Below are 18,064 nucleotides of genomic sequence, written 5' to 3'. Positions count from 1 at the left end.
CTGTTTTTGTGCCAGTACCATACTTCCTTAATTACAGCTTTGTAATAGGGCTTAAAGTCTGGAATTGTGATGCCACCAACTTTGGCTTTCTTTTTCAACATTCCTCTGGCTATTTGGGGTCTTTTCTGGTTCCATATAAATTTTAGGATTATTTGTTCCATTTCTTTGAAAAAAATGGATGGTATTTGGATAGGGATTGCAGTAAATGTGTAGATTGCTTTAGGTAGCATAGACATTTTCACAATATTTATTCTTCCAATCCATGAGCATGGAAAGTTTTTCTATTTCTTTGTATCTTTCTCAGTTTTTTTTCATGAGTACTTTATAGTTTTCTGAGTATAGATTCTTTGCCTCTTTGTTTAGGTTTACTCCTAGGTATCTTACGATTTTGGGTGCAATTGTAAATGGAATTGACTCCTTAATTTCTCTTTCTTCTGTCTTCTTGTTGGTGTATAGAAATGCAACTGATTTCTGTGCATTGACTTTATATCCTGACACTTTACTGAATTCCTGTACAAGTTCTAGCGGTTTTGGAGTGGAGCGTTTTGGGTTTTCCATGGAAAGTATCATATCCTCTGCAAAGAGTGAGAGTTTGACTACTTCTTTGCTGATTCCAATGCCTTGAATTTCTTTTTGTTGTCTGATTGCTGAAGCTAGGACTTCTAGTACTATGTCGAATAGCAGTGGTGATAGTAGACATCCTTGCTGTGTTCCTGACCTTAGTGGAAAAGCTCTCAGTTTTTCCCCATTGAGGATGGTATTCACTGTGGATTTTTCATAGATAGCTTTGATGATACTGAGGTATGTATCCTCTATCCCTACACTCTGAAGAGCTTTGATCAAGAAAGGATGTTGTACTTTGTCAAATGGTTTTTCAGCATTTATTATATCATATGGTTCTTGTTCTTTCTTTTATTAATGTATTGTATCACATTGATTGATGTGCGGATGTTGAACCAACCTTGCAACCCAGGAATAAATCCCACTTGGTCATGGTGAATAATTGTTTTAATGTACTGTTGGATCCTATTGGCGGCTAATATTTTGGTGATAATTTTCACATCTGTGTTCATCAAGGATATTCGTCTGTAATTCTCTTTTTTGATGGGATCTTTGTCTGGTTTGGGGATCAGTGTAATGCTGGCCCCATGTCTTAAAAGTACACGGAGCATGGGGATGGGGGCGAAGGCAGCAATGGCATTAACACAGGAGCATGGGGAGCCAGGCCAGCAGGGCCACAGGGCCCTGTACTTCTGTGGGAGCTTCCATGGTAGATGCGAGGACCAGGCACTGTACGGGGGTATGGGGTCTTGGCTGAGATGCTTCAAGGCGGTGCTCACGGAGCACATGGCAGCCACTGAGCTGGATGAGCTCAGGTAAGAGGCTAATGGGGGTGACAGCTCATTTGTGAGGGGGACCTGCCCTAGCTGCAGCAGGCAGATGTGGTGGTAGAAGAAGTGACCCAGCCATTGCTGAGTCTAGGCTATGAGCTGGGTCAGGCTGTGGTTCTCAGTACACAGATCTTCAGCCTACTCTGTCCACAGTCTGGCCAAATACTTTCAGCCATGATCCGGGGAATGGCAGACAGCTCCAGGTTCCAGGTGTTGGACTATGAAGAGGGACAGGTATAGAGGCCATGCTGGGTCAGTACTCTTAGGCTGACCCTTCCTAGCAGGTAGCTGCTTCCCCTGACACAACAACTTGACTTAACACCACTCTACTACATTTTCAATCTCCTTACTGGTTATGGGTCTGTTCAGGTTTTCTATTTCTTCCTGGTTCATTTTGGTGGTTTATACATCTCTAGGAATGCATCCATTTCTTCCAGATTTGTCTAATTTGCTGGTGTATAGTTGCTTGTAATATGTTCTTATAATTGTTGTTTTTTTTGCATTTTCTTTGTCTAGATTGAATATAGGCAGAATTATTCAAGATAAGATCAAAGGCTTTTTGCCAAGTTCTTTTCTTAATCCCTGTATTACCACTGGACATATGAGAGTGTGTATTTCATAGCACCTTGTCCTACAGTGAGTAGTCATTTTTCCCTTAAATATTTCATAGGCAGCCCCCCATGTTTAACACTTTGTAGCGTTTAATAAAGTTAGTTTCATATTCATTTCTTCAGGTATTTTATTTACTTTTTAGATGAAAATGTTCATATCTTTCATATTTTTTCAGAAGTTACTGTAAGGGAGTCAGAGTGAAGTAATGTGTTTTACATTGCTTTATTATTATTATTATTTTTTTTTAAAGAGTTTATTTATTTATTTGACAGAGATCACAAGTTGGCAGAGAGGCAGGCAGAGAGAGTGAAGGGAAGCAGGTTCCCCGCTGAGCAGAGAGCCCAATGCGGGGCTCGATCCCAGGACCCTGGGATCATGACCTGAGCTGAAGGCAATGGCTTTAACCCATTGAGCCACCCAGGCGCCCCTATTATTATTATTTTTTTTATATTTGTTGTTTTTTTTTTAAGATTTTATTTATTTATTTGACAGAGATCACAGGTAGGCAGAGAGGAAGGGAAGCAGGCTCCCAGCCGAGCAGAGAGCCCAATGTGGGGCTCGATCCCAGGACCCTGGGATCACGACCTGAGCAGAAGGCAGAGGCTTTAACCCACTGAGCCACCCAGGCGCCCCTTATTTATTTATTTATTTTTTTAGCACACATTTATCAACTAACCAAAGGAATGATCCTAATAAAGTCGTTTCTTGGATAATTGCATGTAAAATGTTTGTGATAGAGGTAATTGAACACAGTAATGCATTAAAAAAAGATGCATTTGTTCATTGAACGGAACTTGTTTATTTTAAGAGCTAATTACTCTAAGGTGATGGTGATATTTTTATTATACCTTTTTATACATCCCGGTGACTTTGTTCATAATACATTCCATTATTAATATCCTTATCTTCTACTTTTCTTATTTTGCTTTTCTTCTAAGTCTGTTCCTGGTGTTAAGGCAATATACTATTTGTAAAGTTGAAGACGTTCTGAGTTTTTCTGCCATTGGTTGAAGTTTCCTCAAACTTCTTTCCCAGTTTATGAGAAAACTTCTAAAGTGCTCTCAGTTTTTATGGTGATAGATTTGCTATCGGATGTGTGACACAATCTGGCTTGGCCATTGTGCCCATTTTTCACAGTGTCACTCCCATTCGTACTTCCTTGATATATTCATGAAAGTCTACTCTTCATATATTTCTTAAAACCATCTTCCTACAAGCTGCTGAATTGTAGCCATGGTGGGCATGAGGAACAGGGTCTGGTGAAGGAAGCAGGGCACTTGGTCTTGGGAAGTGTACTTTGCTTGACACCTTCTGATCCCAATTCCTATTCCACTGGACCAGGAGATACAGACCAGCCCCACCTAGGATGAAGGAATTGCTCGGGCATCTCTTGCAAGATAAGTTGTTCTCTCTCTCTTTCTTTTTTTTTTTGTTCTCTTTTAAACTTGTAATTTTAGGGGGGGCCTGGGTGGCTCATTTGGTTAAGCGTCTGCCTTTAGCTCTTGTTATGATCCCAGGGTACTGGAATCCAGTCCTGCATCAGGCTCCTTGCTCAGTGGGGAGCCTACTTCCTTCCTCTCCCTCTGCCCGCTTATGCTGCTTCTCTCTCTCTGTCAAATAATAAATAAAAATCTTACTTACTTTTCCTGATTGAGGAATGACCATTTATTAAAAAAGCAAAGTTTTGATTTTAATTCTAGTTAGCTAACATACAGTTTAACATTAGTTTCAAGTGTGAAATATACTGATAGAACAATCCTCTGTATATTACCTGATGCTTATCACAAGTGCATGTCTCAGTCCTCATCACCTATTCAACCCATTCCTCCACTCATCTCTCTGGTAACTGTCAGTTTGTTTTCTGCAATTAAAGGATTTTTTTAAAACATTTTATTTATTTATTTGAGAGAAGAGAGAAACAGTGAGAGAGAGCATGAGCGAGGAGAAGGTCAGAGGGAGAAGCAGACTCCCCGTGGAGCTGGGAGCCTGATGCGGGACTCGATCCCGGGACTCCAGGATCATGACCTGAGCTGAAGGCAGTCGCTTAACCAACTGAGCCACCCAGGCGCCCTGTTTTCTGCAATTAAGAGTCTGTTAATGTTTCTCTGTTTTATATTCCCTTGCTCGTTTGTTTTATTTCTTAAATTCATATTGTTTGTTTTATTTCTTAAATTCCACATATGAGTGAAATCATATGGTATTTGTCTTTCTCTGACTTACTTTGCTCAGCATTATACTCCAGCTCCACTCATGTAATTGCAAATGGCAAGATTTCATTCTTATTTTTGGATGAGTAATTCATTTTATATGTGTGTGTATATATATATATATATATATATATATATATATATATGTGTATGTGTGTGTATATATACACACACACAGACACATACATACACCACATCTTTTTTATCCATTCATCAGTTGATGAACACTTGGACTACTTCCATACCTTGGCTATTGTAAATAATGCTTCTATAAACATAGAGGTACATGTATCCCTTTGAATTAGTGTTTTGTATTTTTTGGGTATATACCCAGTAGTGTGATTGTTGGATCATAGGTAGATCTATTTTTAACTGTTTTCTTTTTTAAAACTTTTATTTATTTATTTGACAGACAGAGATCACAAGTAGGCAGAGAGGCAGACAGAGAGAGAGGGAGGGAAGCAGGCTCCCTGCTGAGCAGAGAGCCCGATGTGGGGCTTGATCCCAGGACCCTGGAATCATGACCTGAGCTGAAGGCAGAGGCTTTAACCCACTGAGCCACCCAGACGCCCCTATTTTTAACTTTTCGAGGGACCTCCTTACTGTTTTCTAGAGTGGCTGTACCAGTTTTCATTCCCACCAACAATGCATGAGGGTTCCTTTTTCTGCACATCCTTGCTACCACTGTTTTCTTCTGTTTTTGAATTTAGCCATTTTGACAGGTATGAGTTCATATTTCATTATATAATGTTTTGATTTGCATTTTCCTGATGATGAGTGACATTAAGCATCTTTTTTTTTTTTGGTCTTTTGGCCATCTGAATGTCTTCTTTGGAGAAATGTCTGTTCATGTCTTCTGCTCTTTTTTTTTTTTTTTAAAGATTTTATTTATTTATTTGACAGAGAGAAAGAGAGTTCACAAGTAGGCAGAGAGGCAGGCAGAGAGAGAGAGGGAAGCAGACTCCCCGTTCAGCAGAGAGCCTGATGTGGGGCTCGACCCCAGGACCCTGAGATCATGACCTGAGCTGAAGGCAGAGGCTTAACCCACTGAGCCACCCAGGCGCCCCTTCTGCTCATTTTTTAATTGGATTATTTGGTTTTGGATTTGTATAAGTTCTTTATGTATTTTGGATATTAACCCTTTATCAGATATGTCATTTGCAAATATCTTCTCCCATTCATTAGGTTCCCTTTTAGTTTTGTTGATGTTTTCCTTTGCTGTGCAGGAGCTTTTTATTTTGATGAAGCCCAGTTGTTTATTTTTGCTTTGTTTCCCTTGTCTCAGGAGACCTATCTAGTTGCTATAGCCGATATCAGGGACTTCACTACCTGTGCTTTCTTCTGAGATTTTAATGGTTTCCTATCTCCCATTTAGGTCTTTTATCCATTTTGAAATGTCTTTGTGTGTGGTGTAAGAAAATAGTCCAGTTTCATTCTTTTGCATGTACCTGTCTAGTTTTCCCAACACCATTTGTTGAAGAGACTGTCTTTTCCCATTGGATATTACTTCCTGCTTTGTTGAAGATTAATTGACCATATAGTTGTGGGTTTATTTCTGGGTTTTCTGTTCTGTTCTGTTTCTGTTTTTGTGCCAGTATCATACTGTTTTGAGAACTACAGCTTTGTAAAATAACTTGATATCCCGAATTGTGATACTTCTGGCTTTATTTTTCTTTTATAAGATTGCTTTGGCTATTTGGGGTCTTTTGGTCCCATATAAATTTTTAAGATTTTTTTGTTCTAGTTCTGTGAAAAATGCTACTGGAGTGCTTGTCTAGGTCAGTCAGTAGAGCATGGGACTCTTCATTTTTTTTAAAAAGATTTTATTTATTTATTTGACAGACAGAGATCACAAGTAGGCAGAGAGGCAGACAGAGAGAGAGGGAGGGAAGCAGGCTCCCTGCTGAGCAGAGAGCCCGATGTGGGGCTTGATCCCAGGACCCTGGGATCATGACCCGGGCCGAAGGCAGAGGCTTTAACCCACTGAACCACCCAGGCTCCCCGGGACTCTTCATTTTTGGGCTCTGAGTTCAAACTCCATATTGGGCAGAGCTTACTTTAAAAAAAGCAAAGATTTGGTTTTAAAAATCAGTGTTGGGGCGCCTGGGTGGCTCAGTGGGTTAAGCCGCTGCCTTCGGCTCAGGTCATGATCCCAGGTCCTGGGTTCGAGCCCCACATCGGGCTTTCTGCTCAGCAGGGAGCCTGCTTCCTCCTCTCTCTCTGCCTGCCTCTCTGCCTACTTGTGATTTCTCTCTGTCAAATAAATAAATAAAATCTTTAAAAAAAAATCAGTGTTGTTGGTATTTTGGTAAAGATTGCATTAAATGTGTGGTTTGCTTTGGGTAGTATAGATATTTTAACAATATCTGTTAATCTAATCCATGAGTATAGAATGTCTTTCTGTTTCTTTGTGTCCTTTTCAATTTGTTTCATTAGTGTTGTATAGTTTTTAGAGTACAGGTGCTTCACTTTGTTGTTAATTCCTAGGTGTCTTATTTTTGGTGCAACTGTAAATGAGATTGTTAGTTTTTCCTTCTACTACTTCATTATTGATATATAGAAATTCAACAGATTTCTGTATGTTGGTTTTGTATCCTGCGACTTTACTGAATTGATGTATTAGCTCTAGCATTTTTTTGTGTGTGTGTGGAATCTTTGGGTTTCCTATATAGAGTATCATGTCATCTGCATATAATGAGTTTTACTTCTTCCTTACCAATTTGGATGCCCTTTATTTCTTTCTCTTGTCTGATTGCTGAGGCTAGGACTTCCAGTACTTTGTTGAATAAAAGTGGTGAGAGCGGACATCCGTATTTAGTTCCTGACCTTAGGGGCAAAGCTGTCAGTTTTTTCCCCATTTTTCCATTGGGGAAACTGGTATTAGCTGTGGGCTTTTTGTATGTGACCCTTATTATGTTGAAGTATATTCCCTTTAAACCTACTTTGTTGAGAGTTTATATCATAAATGGATGTTATACTTTGTCGATGCTTTTTTTGCATATAGTGCAATCATCATCTGGTTTTTATCCTTTCTCTTATTAATGTGATATATCACATTGCTTTATTTGTGAATATTGAACTACTCTTGAAACCCAGGAATAATCCCGCTTGATCATGGTGAGTGATTTTTTTTTTAAAGATTTTATTATTATTATTTACTTGACAGAGAGCACAAGCAGGGGGAGTTGTAGGCAGAAGGAGAGGGAGAAGCAAGCTCTCCGCTGAGCAAAGAGCCCGATGTGGGACTCGATCCCAGGAGCCTGGGATCATGACATGAGCCAAAGGCAGATGCTTAACAGACTGAGCCACCCAGGCATCCTGGTGAATGATTTTTTTTAATGTACTATTGGATTTGCCTTGCTAGTATTTTGTTGAGAATTTTTACATCTATGTTTATCATGGATATTGGCTTTCAGTTCTCTTTTTTAGTTGTGTCTTTATCTGGTTTTGGTATTAGAGTAATGCTGGCCTCATAGTGTAGAGGTTTTAGTTCCTTTTCCTTTTTTTTTTTTTTGAAATAGTGTGAGGAAAATAGGTATTAACTCTCTCTGTCTCTCTCTCTTTTAAAAAGATTTTATTTATTTATTTATTTGACAGAGAGATCACAAGTAGGCAGAGAGGCAGGCCGGGGGTGGGCGGTGGGTAGCAGGCTCCCTGCTGAGCAGAGAGCTTGACTTGGGGCTCCATCCCAGGACCCTGGGATCATGACCTGAGCCAAAGGCAGAGGCTTGAACCTACTGAGCCACCCAGGCGCCTGACTCTTAATTGTTTGGTAGAATTTACCTGTGAAGCCATCTGGTCCTGGACTTGTGTTTGCTGGGAGTTTTTTGATTACTGATTCAATTTCTTTGCTGGTTATTCATCTGTTCAAATTTTCTATTTCTTCCTGTTTCAGTTTTGGTAATTTATATGTTTCTAGGAATTTAAGATTTCTTGTAAATCGATTTGTTGTCCAATTTGTTGTTATTAATATTTTTCATAATATTCTCTTGTATTTCTCTGGTGTTGGTTGTTATTTCTTTTCTCTTATTTATGACTTTATTAATTTGAGTCCTTTCTCTTTTTTTCTTGATAAGTCTGGCTAGAGCTTTATCAATTTTGTTGATCTTAAAAAAAACCAGCTTCTGGTTTCATTGATCTGTTTTATTGTTTTTGTTTTTAGTTTCTGTATCATTTATTTCTGCTCTGATCTTTATTTTCTTTTGCTGGTTTTAGGTTTTGTTTGTTTTTCTTTCATTAGCTCCTTTAGGTTTAAGGTTAGGTTGTTTATTTGAGATTTTTCTTGCATCTCGATATATACCTCTATTGGTATAAGCTTTCCTCTTAGAACCACTTTTGCTTCCTCCCAGAGGTTTTGGACCATTGTGTTTTCATTTTCCTTTGTTTCCATGTCCTGTTTTATTTCTTCTTTGATTTCTTGGTTGACCCATTCATTGTTTAGTAGCATGTTATTTAATCTTCATATATTTGTGGTCTTTCTAGTTTTTTTCTTGTGGTTGACTTCTAGTTTCGGAATGTTGTGTTTAGAATATATGTATGGTATGACTTCAGTATTTTTCAATTTGTTGGGGCTTGTTTTGTGGGCTTATATGAAGGTAAGTTGTTTTATTATTAAAATAAATGGCACTTAAAATTTAATGGTATTTCCTTCACACTTTTATAATCCTAGAATTTTGTAAATGAAGCTATAATCCTAGAATTTTGTAAATGAACCCATTTGAACTGTTTTTAGTCTATATTGATTCATGTGGTTCTGGATCATTTATTTAAGTGCTATATATGATTGTGTTGTGTGAACATACAGTCTATTCATTCTGTTTATTTGTGAATAATTGGGTTATTTCCAAATTTTCTCTAGTGTAAGCAATGCAGTTCTTTGTTTATATCTTTAGCGGCCATGTGCAACACAAACTCTCCCAATAACTTTATAATATTTGTCTCATATATCAGAAAGTTTTTTAATATATTTACCATTTTAACCATATTTAAGTGTGTGATTCATTGCCTTTAGATACGTACATTGACATTCTTGTACAATCATTATCGCTCTCCATTTCGAGAACATTTCCATAATTTTCAACACAAAACTGTTTCCATTAACGGTAACTGTGTATTACCTCCCCCTTCCAGCCTTGTAATATGCTTTCCTTTTCTATGAATTTGGCTATTTTAGGAACCTCAACTATGTGGAATTTATACAATATTTGTCCTATTGCTGTGTCTGGCTTACTCATTTAGTATAAGGTTTTCAAATTTCATTTATGTTATAGCATGTATCAGAATTTCATTCCTTTTTGGGGAATATCATTCCTTTTATTTCATGTATCTGTTGTGTTTTATTTTTCCATTTATCTGTCTTTGATGGATTTTGGTTATTTGTACCTTTGGTTCTTAAAAATAATGCTGGTATGAATGTTGGTGTGTAAGTCCCAGCTTTCATTTTCTTTTAGATACATACTTGGAGGTGGAATTGCTGGGTCATATGGCAATTCCATGTTTACTTTTGGAGGTATTACCATACTATTTTTCTCCAGTGTTTGAACCATTCAGTATTCCTACCAGCAGTACATTCAGGGTTCTAATTTCTCTACATCCTTATCAGGATTTGTTATTTTCCATTTTTTTGTAACATAAATGGGTGTGAAATGGTATCTCATTGTGGTTTTGATTTGCTTTTCCCTAATAATTAGCAATGTAGAGTCACTTTATGTGTGCTCATTGGATATTTGTACATCTTTTCTTCTTGAGAAATATCTATTTAAGTCATTTACCTGTTTTTAATTTTTTTTAAAGTTTTTTATTTATTCATTTGACAGAGAAAGAGCACAAGCGGGGGATAAGCAGAAAGAGACAGAGGGAGAGGGAGAAGCGGACTCCTTGCCAAACAGGGAGCCTGATGCAGGGCTCGATCCCAGGACCTTGGGATCATGACCTGAGCTAAAGGCAGACGCTTAACTGACTGAGCCACCCAGGCGCTCCTTAAATTTTTGTTGTTGTTGAGTTCTAGGATTTTCTTATGTTCTGGATATGAATACCATTTCAGATATATGATTTGGAAATATTTTCTCATATTCTCTGGGTTGTCTTTTCACTCTCTTGATGGTGTACTTTGATGCACAGAAGGTATTCATTTTGATGAAATCCAATTTGTCATTTTTTTTTCTTCTGTTGCATTGTACTTTTTGTGTCGTATTCAAGAAATCATCATGGAATATAATGTCATGAAGAATTTTTCCCTATGTTTTCTTCCAGAAATTTAATAGTTTTAGCTACTGTGTTTAGTTTTTTGATGCTTTTTGTGTTAATTTTTATATATGATGTCAGGTAAGGGTCCAGCTTCAGTCTTTGGCATTTGGATCCAGTTTTCCTAGCACTATTTATTGAAAGAACTGCACTTTCTCAATTGAATATCTCAACACCCCTGTTGAAAATCATTGACCATATCTATACAAGGGTTTAGTTTTGAGTTCTCTATTCCAGTGGTCTGTATATTTGTCCTTTTGTCCAGACCACACTGTTTCGATTATTTTAGCTCTGCTGTTTGTTTTGAAATCAAGAAGTGTGAGTTCTCCAACTTTCTTCTTTTTCATGATTGTTTTGGTGTTTTGGGATTCCATGAGCTTCTCCATGAATTTTAGGATGGGTTTCTCTATTTTTGCAAAAAATGCGTTGGGATTTTGATAGGGGTTGAAACGAATCTCTAGGTAGTTTGTGAATATTGTTATTTTAACAGTATTTACTTTTTCTAATCCATCAACACAGGGTTTCCATTTACATGTGTCTTTAATTTCTTTGAGTAGTGAAAACAGTGCTGTTTTGCAATCTTCACTGTACAAATCTTTAGCCTTCTTGGTTAAATTAATTCTAAAATATTTAACTGTTTTCAATGCTATTTTAAATGGAATCAGTTTCTTAATTTCCATTTTGGACTGTTCATTGTTTGTGTATAGAAATGCAACTGGTTTTTGTGTGTTGATTTTGTATCCACTAACTTTACTGAATTTGTTTATTAACTGTCTCAGAAATTTTTTGTGATATAGTTAAGGTTTTCTGCATATAAGATGCCATCTTGTGAACAGAGATAATGTAACTCTTTCCTGCTTGTATAATAGTATTTTTGTCAGTGCTATTTTAAACAATCATGTGAACAAAAATTTTAAATTACTTACTGTTCATTTTTCCAGAAAAACCATTTTGGTCAATGTGATCATACCCATGATCGTATAAATTTCAGAGACTGTGTGGTCCATTGTTGTGTCTTAAGCACAGCAGCCCATCTATGGGAACAGGTAGATGAATGAATTGAAAGTGAAAAATAGTTATGTAAGACATTATCATTGAAGGAAAGTGGGTAATGAATACACAGAAGCTTTCTTAAAACTGCATGTGAATCTACATTTATCTCATGATAAAAAATTTAATTTAAAAAGAGGCTAGTTCCTCTGTGCATCAACATCTCCAAAATAATAGTACAAAAGAATACACATAAAATATTTGGAATTCTACAGTTCCTTGTGGAAAAAAAAATATAGTAAAATATCCGAGGGAAAGAAATTAGCCTGTAGTTATGAATACTGAAATTAGGCCTCAAAACTTGTCTAAAATCTTGTCACTGATGATGTGATTAGTTTACAGAAAGAATTAATTTTTTTTTGGTCTACCTGTGGATAGGCAGGTCAGATTTCACAGGTCATCTTCATCAAGCCACTGTTAAAATTGTGTGACTATAAGCATGAAGGCTGAACACATTGTTTCTCAATAGAGATTTTTAACCATTCCTGAAGGATGGCTTTAAGGGCTTATTTAGCATGTATAATTAAGTAATGTGTGTAGTACTGGTTGAGTCAGCTTCATATTTTGGTAGAGAGAGGAAGAAAGTGACAACCATGTCTAGATTTAATAAAAAATATCATTCGTAATAGTTCATAGTTATAAAACTGATTATTAGTTAATGTGTGTGGTTTTGCCTTAGGAAGATTTTTCACTTTACAAAAGGATTGATAAATGTTGCCTTTTTAAATAGTTGGTGTTGGTGTGTTTAAAATACTATTTCCACAAATGAGACTTACACAGTGCAAAGATTATCTCTAAAGTGTGATTCCAGTTTCTCTAAACCCTTGCCAACCCTTACTTTTCATTAAAAAATTACTATATCCACCCTAATGAGTGTAAAATAGTATCTTGTGGTTTTGATTTGCATTTTTCTAATGACTAATAATCTTGAACATTTTTCATGTGTTTACTAGCGCTTTGTATATCTTCTTTGGAGAAGTGTATATCTATGTCCTTTGTCCGTTTTTTTTTAGGATTTGAGAGAGAATGAAAGAGAGCCAGCAAGCTTGAGGTGGGGGAGGGTCAGAGGGAGAAGCTGACTCCCTGTTGAGCAGGGAGCCTGATGTGGACTCGATCCTGGGACTCCAGATCCTGGGACTCCAGAATCGTGACCTGAGCTGGAGGCAGTAGCCTAACCAACTAAGCCACCCAGGTGCCTATGTCCTTTGCCCATTTTTAAATTGGGTCCTTTGTTTTTTTATGGTTAAATTATAAAAATTAATTATTAGGGCGCCTGGGTGGCTCAGTGGGTTAAGCCACTGCCTTCGGCTCAGGTCATGATCTCAGGGTCCTGGGATCGAGTCCCGCATCGGGCTCTCTGCTCGGCAGGGAGCCTGCTTCCCTCTCTCTCTCTGCCTGCCTCTCTGTCTACTTGTGATCTCTCTCTGTCAAATAAATAAATAAAATCTTAGAAAAAAATCTTAAAAAAAATTAATTATTAAAAGGATTAAAAATCCATTTTTTAATTTTTAAAGAAGATTTTATTTATTTATTTTACAGAGAGAGACACAGTGAGAGAGAGGGAACACAAGCAGGGGGAGAGAGAGAAGCAAGCTTCCTGCTGAGCAGGGAGGCTGAGGCAGGGCTCAATACCAGGACCCTGGGATCATGGCCTGAGCCAAAGGCAGCTGTTTAAGGACTGAGCCACCCAGGCGTCCAGTAAAAAGCCTTTAAGGAAGATATACCATCTTATTTGAAGGATATATATATTATGCAAAAGGATATTAATACCTTTTCAGATGTATGATTTGAAAATAGTTTTCTTCAGTTGTATGACTCATCTCTTCACTTTCTTAATGGTATCTTTGAATACACAAAAGTTTTAAATTTCAGTCGTCAGTTTTATCTATTTTTCCTCTTTTAAGTTTAGTAAATCCTGTATTAGAAATGGGATACATGTTTATTTTGTGCATTCTTTTAAGGTTTCAGCTTTTATAAATCTGTTGGGTTACAGATATACCTATTAATATAACTTAGCAGGATATGCTGTAATGATTTAGTTACATAAATATTTCCCTGGGAATCTGTGAGCTCTACTAAGTTCTGTTTTGGATTTTCTTCATCTTTTTGTCATTAATTATTCTGTGACAAGCAGAAGATAGAGTGATTTAAAAAATACAGAAGGCTTCCAGGGAGTAAGTATTTAGTAAATATATTTGATACATTATTATTATTTTAAGTGATGTAAAGCAAAGTCACATCAGCATTTTATTCATGTTTTCAAATCTTTAGTGAAATAATGAAAATTCATTTACTTTTATTTTGAATATGCATTTGTCAGACCACTTACAGTATAGGTATGTTTCAGGTTGTTAGACCTTTACATTTGATTAAATACATGACAGGCTAATTAAAGAAGTTCTTTAAATTTTTGTTTTGATAGTGAAAGCAAGTTGAATACATTGGTGCAGAAGCTTCATGACTTCCTGGCACACTCATCAGAAGAATCTGAAGAAACAAGTTCTCCTCCAAGACTTGTGATGAACCAAAGCACAGGTAAATTGAGAAATAATGTGCATTATCTTCTAGTCTATTTTCCATTTAGTTTTGGGAGGGAGCAGCTATTGAAGGGTTTATTAGCCCTTCTGAACCTAGTGTTTAGCTGGTATCTGATAAGTGGAGATTTTAATTTAGATAAGTAAAATGTAAGGTTATATGGATAGGTGCTTAGAGAAGGATGCACTATGATTTTATGCATAATGGAGATATCTTATAGCATGGGTGATAAATGTTCACTATGAAAAATAGGTAGTATTAGAAGAGGTGGGAGCAGTATAGGAATATATTATATTAGTTATTTGTGTATATGAGTTAAGTTTTTTTTTTAAAGATTTTATTTATTCATTTGACAGACAGAGATCACAAGTAGGCAGAGAGGCAGGCAGAGAGAGAGGAGGAAGCAGGCTCCCTGCTGAGCAGAGAGCCCAATGCGGGACTCAATCCCAGGACTCTGGGATCATGACCTGAGCCGAAGGCAGAGGCTTTAACCCACTGAGCCTAGGCGCCCCGAGTTAAATTTTTTTTTTAAAGATTTTATTTATTTGTCAGAGAGAGAGAGAGAGAACAAGCAGGCAGAACGGCAGGCAGAGGCAGAGAGAGAAGCAGGCTCCCTGACGAGCAAGGAGCCTGATGGGGGACTTGATCCCAGGACCCTGGGATTATGACCTGGGCTGAAGGCAGCAGCTTAACTGACTGAGCCACCCAGGCGTCCCGAGTTTAATTTTTTTTTAAAGATTTTATTTATTTACTTGACACACAGAGATCACAAGTAGGCAGAGAGGCAGGCAGAGAGAGAAGAAGGGAAGCAGGCTCCCTGCTGAGCAGAGAGCCGGATGCGGGGCTTGATCCCTGGACCCTGAGATCATGACCTGAGCTGAAGGCAGAAGCTTTAACCCACTGAGCCACCCAGGCACCTCTATGAGTTAAATTTTTACATTGTTTCATAACTTCTCTGAATAGAATTGGTGCATTTTTTCTTTTTTCTTTTTTTTTAAAGATTTTATTTATTTATTTGACAGACAGAGATCACAAGTAGGCAGAAAAGCAGGCAGAGAGAGAGGAGGAAGCAGGCTCCCTGCTGAGCAGAGAGCCCGATTCGGGGCTTGATCCCAGGACCCTGGGATCATGACCTGAGCCGAAAGCAGAGGCTTTAACCCACTGAGCCACCCAGGTGCCCCTGGTGCATTTTTTCTTACCAAAAAGTCTCAATACCTCCTTTCTACCTCCTTTTCTCCTTTTTAAAAGTGTCCTGTATCATGTGATGATCATTTTTGAGGTTTTCAAGGGTGGCTACATATGTAAGAGCTGAATACACACACACCCACACACACACCCCACACATGCACATGCACCACAAATACAGTATGTACAAAAAGTATAAGAGAAGTAGACCACAGTAAGAAGTTCAGCCGTATGTGTAATTAAAATCTCAGAAGGGAGAAAAGATAGAATGGGTCAGAAACCTAGCTGAGCATTTTCTGAAAGTGATGAAAGGCATCAAGCCATGGATTCATGAAACTCTGTGAACCTCAAGCAGGATAAATATAAAGAAAATGATAACTAGTTATACTATAATTAAGCTCATAAAGAACAAAAAACCAAGAGAAAAACTTATAAGCAGACAGGAAAAAAAATTACTGCTTTCAAAGGAAAAGCAAAAACAATGATAGTACAGTCAACAACATGAATGATAGAAGCTACATGATAATGAAATCATTTCTTTAAAGTACGAAATGAAAATAATTGCTAACTTGGAACTGTATATGCATATGCAGTGAAATCATCTTTAAAAAGTGAAGCTGGAGTTAATATAGACAAAAAAATGAGAACTCTGTTGTGTCAGTAGACCTACAATAGATGAAATATTAAAGGGTTTTCTTAAATCAGAAGGAAAATAATTTGAAAGGGCAACACCTAAATGTAAGAAGTATTGAATAATGGGAATGGTAAGTAGGTGGGTAAAAATAAATATATAGTGTTATTTAATCCATAGTCCTTATTCTTTTTTTTTTAAATTTTATTTTTTATAAACATATATTTTTATCCCCAGGGGTACAGGTCTGTGAATCGCCAGGTCTACACACTTCACAGCACTCACCATAGCACATACCCTCCCCAATATCCATAACCCCACCCCCCCTCCCAACCCTCCTCCCCCCATCAACCCTCAGTTTGTTTTGTGAGATTAAGAGTCACTTATGGTTTGTCTCCCTCCCAATCCCATCTTGTTTCATTTACTCTTCTCCTACCCCCTTAACCCCCCATGTTGCATCTCCTCTCCCTCATATCAGGGAGATCATATGATAGTTGTCTTTCTCCGATTGACTTATTTCGCTAAGCATGATACCCTCTAGTTCCATCCACATCGTCGCAAATGGCAAGATTTCATTTCTTTTGATGGCTGCATAGTATTCCATTGTGTATATATACCACATCTTCTTTATCCATTCTTCTGTTGATGGACATCTAGGTTCTTTCCATAGTTTGGCTATTGTAGACATTGCTGCTATAAACATTCGGGTGCACGTGCCCCTTCGGATCACTACGTTTGTATCTTTAGGGTAAATACCCAGCAGTGCAATTGCTGGGTCATAGGGTAGTTCTATTTTCAACATTTTGAGGAACCTCCATGCTGTTTTCCAGAGTGGTTGCACCAGCTTGCATTCCCACCAACAGTGTAGGAGGATTCCCCTTTCTCCGCATCCTCGCCAGCATCTGTCATTTCCTGACTTGTTAATTTTAGCCATTCTGACTGGTGTGAGGTGATATCTCATGGTGGTTTTGATTTGTATTTCCCTGATGCCGAGTGATATGGAGCACTTTTTCATGTGTCTGTTGGCCATCTGGATGTCTTCTTTGCAGAAATGTCTGTTCATGTCCTCTGCCCATTTCTTGATTGGATTATTTGTTCTTTGGGTGTTGAGTTTGCTAAGTTCTTTATAGATTTTGGACACTAGCCCTTTATCTGATAGGTCATTTGCAAATATCTTCTCCCATTCTGTCAGTTGTCTTTTGGTTTTGTGAACTGTTTCCTTTGCTGTGCAAAAGCTTTTGATCTTGATAAAATCCCAATAGTTCATTTTTGCCCTTGCTTCCCTTGCCTTTGGTGATGTTCCTAGGAAGATGTTGCTGAGGCTGACGTCGAAGAGGTTGCTGCCTGTGTTCTCCTCAAGGATTTTGATGGATTCCTTTCTCACATTGAGATCCTTCAACCATTTTGAGTTTATTTTCGTGTGTGGTTTAAGGAAATGATCCAATTTCATTTTTCTGCATGTGGCTGTCCAATTTTCCCAACACCATTTATTGAAGAGGCTGTCTTTTTTCCATTGGACATTCTTTCCTGCTTTGTCGAAGATGAGTTGACCATAGAGTTGAGGGTCCATTTCTGGGCTCTCTATTCTGTTCCATTGATCTATGTGTCTGTTTCTGTGCCAGTACCATGCTGTCTTGATGATGACAGCTTTGTAATAGAGCTTGAGTCCGGAATTGTGATGCCACCAACTTTGGCTTTCTTTTTCAGTATTCCTTTGGCTATTCAAGGTCTTTTCTGGTTCCATATAAATTTTAGGATTATTTGTTCCATTCTTTGAAAAAATGGATGGTACTTTGATAGGAATTGCATTAAATGTGTCGATTGCTTTAGGTATCATAGACATTTTCACAATGTTTATTCTTCCAATCCAGGAGCTTGGCACATTTTTCCATTTGTGTCTTCCTCAATTTCTTTCATGAGTACTTTATAGTTTTCTGTGACTAGATTCTTAGTCTCTTTGGTTAGGTTTATTCCTAGGTATCTTATAGTTTTGGGTGCAATTGTAAATGGGATGGACTCCTTAATTTCTGTATCTTCTGTCTTGTTGTTAGTGTAGAGAAATGCAAATGATTTCTGTGCATTGATTTTATATCCTGACACTTTACTGAATTCCTGTACAAGTTCTGGCAGTTTTGGAGTGGAGTCTTTTGGGTTTTCCACATATAGTATCATATCATCTGCGAAGAGTGATAGTTTGACTTCTTTGCCGA

General features: G+C 37.6%; 1 protein-coding gene and 1 pseudogene across 7 annotated transcripts in view; both read left to right on the top strand.

Annotated features, from left to right (window-relative positions):
* ATRX (ATRX chromatin remodeler) overlaps window positions 1-18,064 on the top strand; it is a 315,263-nt gene that overhangs the window by 44,642 nt on the left and 252,557 nt on the right. For all 7 annotated transcript variants that reach the window (XM_047714735.1, XM_047714739.1, XM_047714738.1 and 4 more), the window contains exon 2: window positions 13,926-14,038. In XM_047714735.1, coding sequence (XP_047570691.1) covers window positions 13,926-14,038 — 113 coding nt within the window. The remainder of the gene's footprint in view (window positions 1-13,925; window positions 14,039-18,064) is intronic.
* On the top strand, window positions 1,177-1,705 carry LOC125091281 (2'-deoxynucleoside 5'-phosphate N-hydrolase 1-like; annotated as a pseudogene).

This window comes from Lutra lutra, chromosome X, assembly GCF_902655055.1.
Source record: "Lutra lutra chromosome X, mLutLut1.2, whole genome shotgun sequence".
In the NCBI taxonomy this organism is placed as follows: domain Eukaryota; kingdom Metazoa; phylum Chordata; class Mammalia; order Carnivora; family Mustelidae; genus Lutra; species Lutra lutra.
The sequence above is the reverse complement of the archived record's forward strand: the minus strand, read 5'-3'. Positions and strand labels throughout refer to the sequence as shown.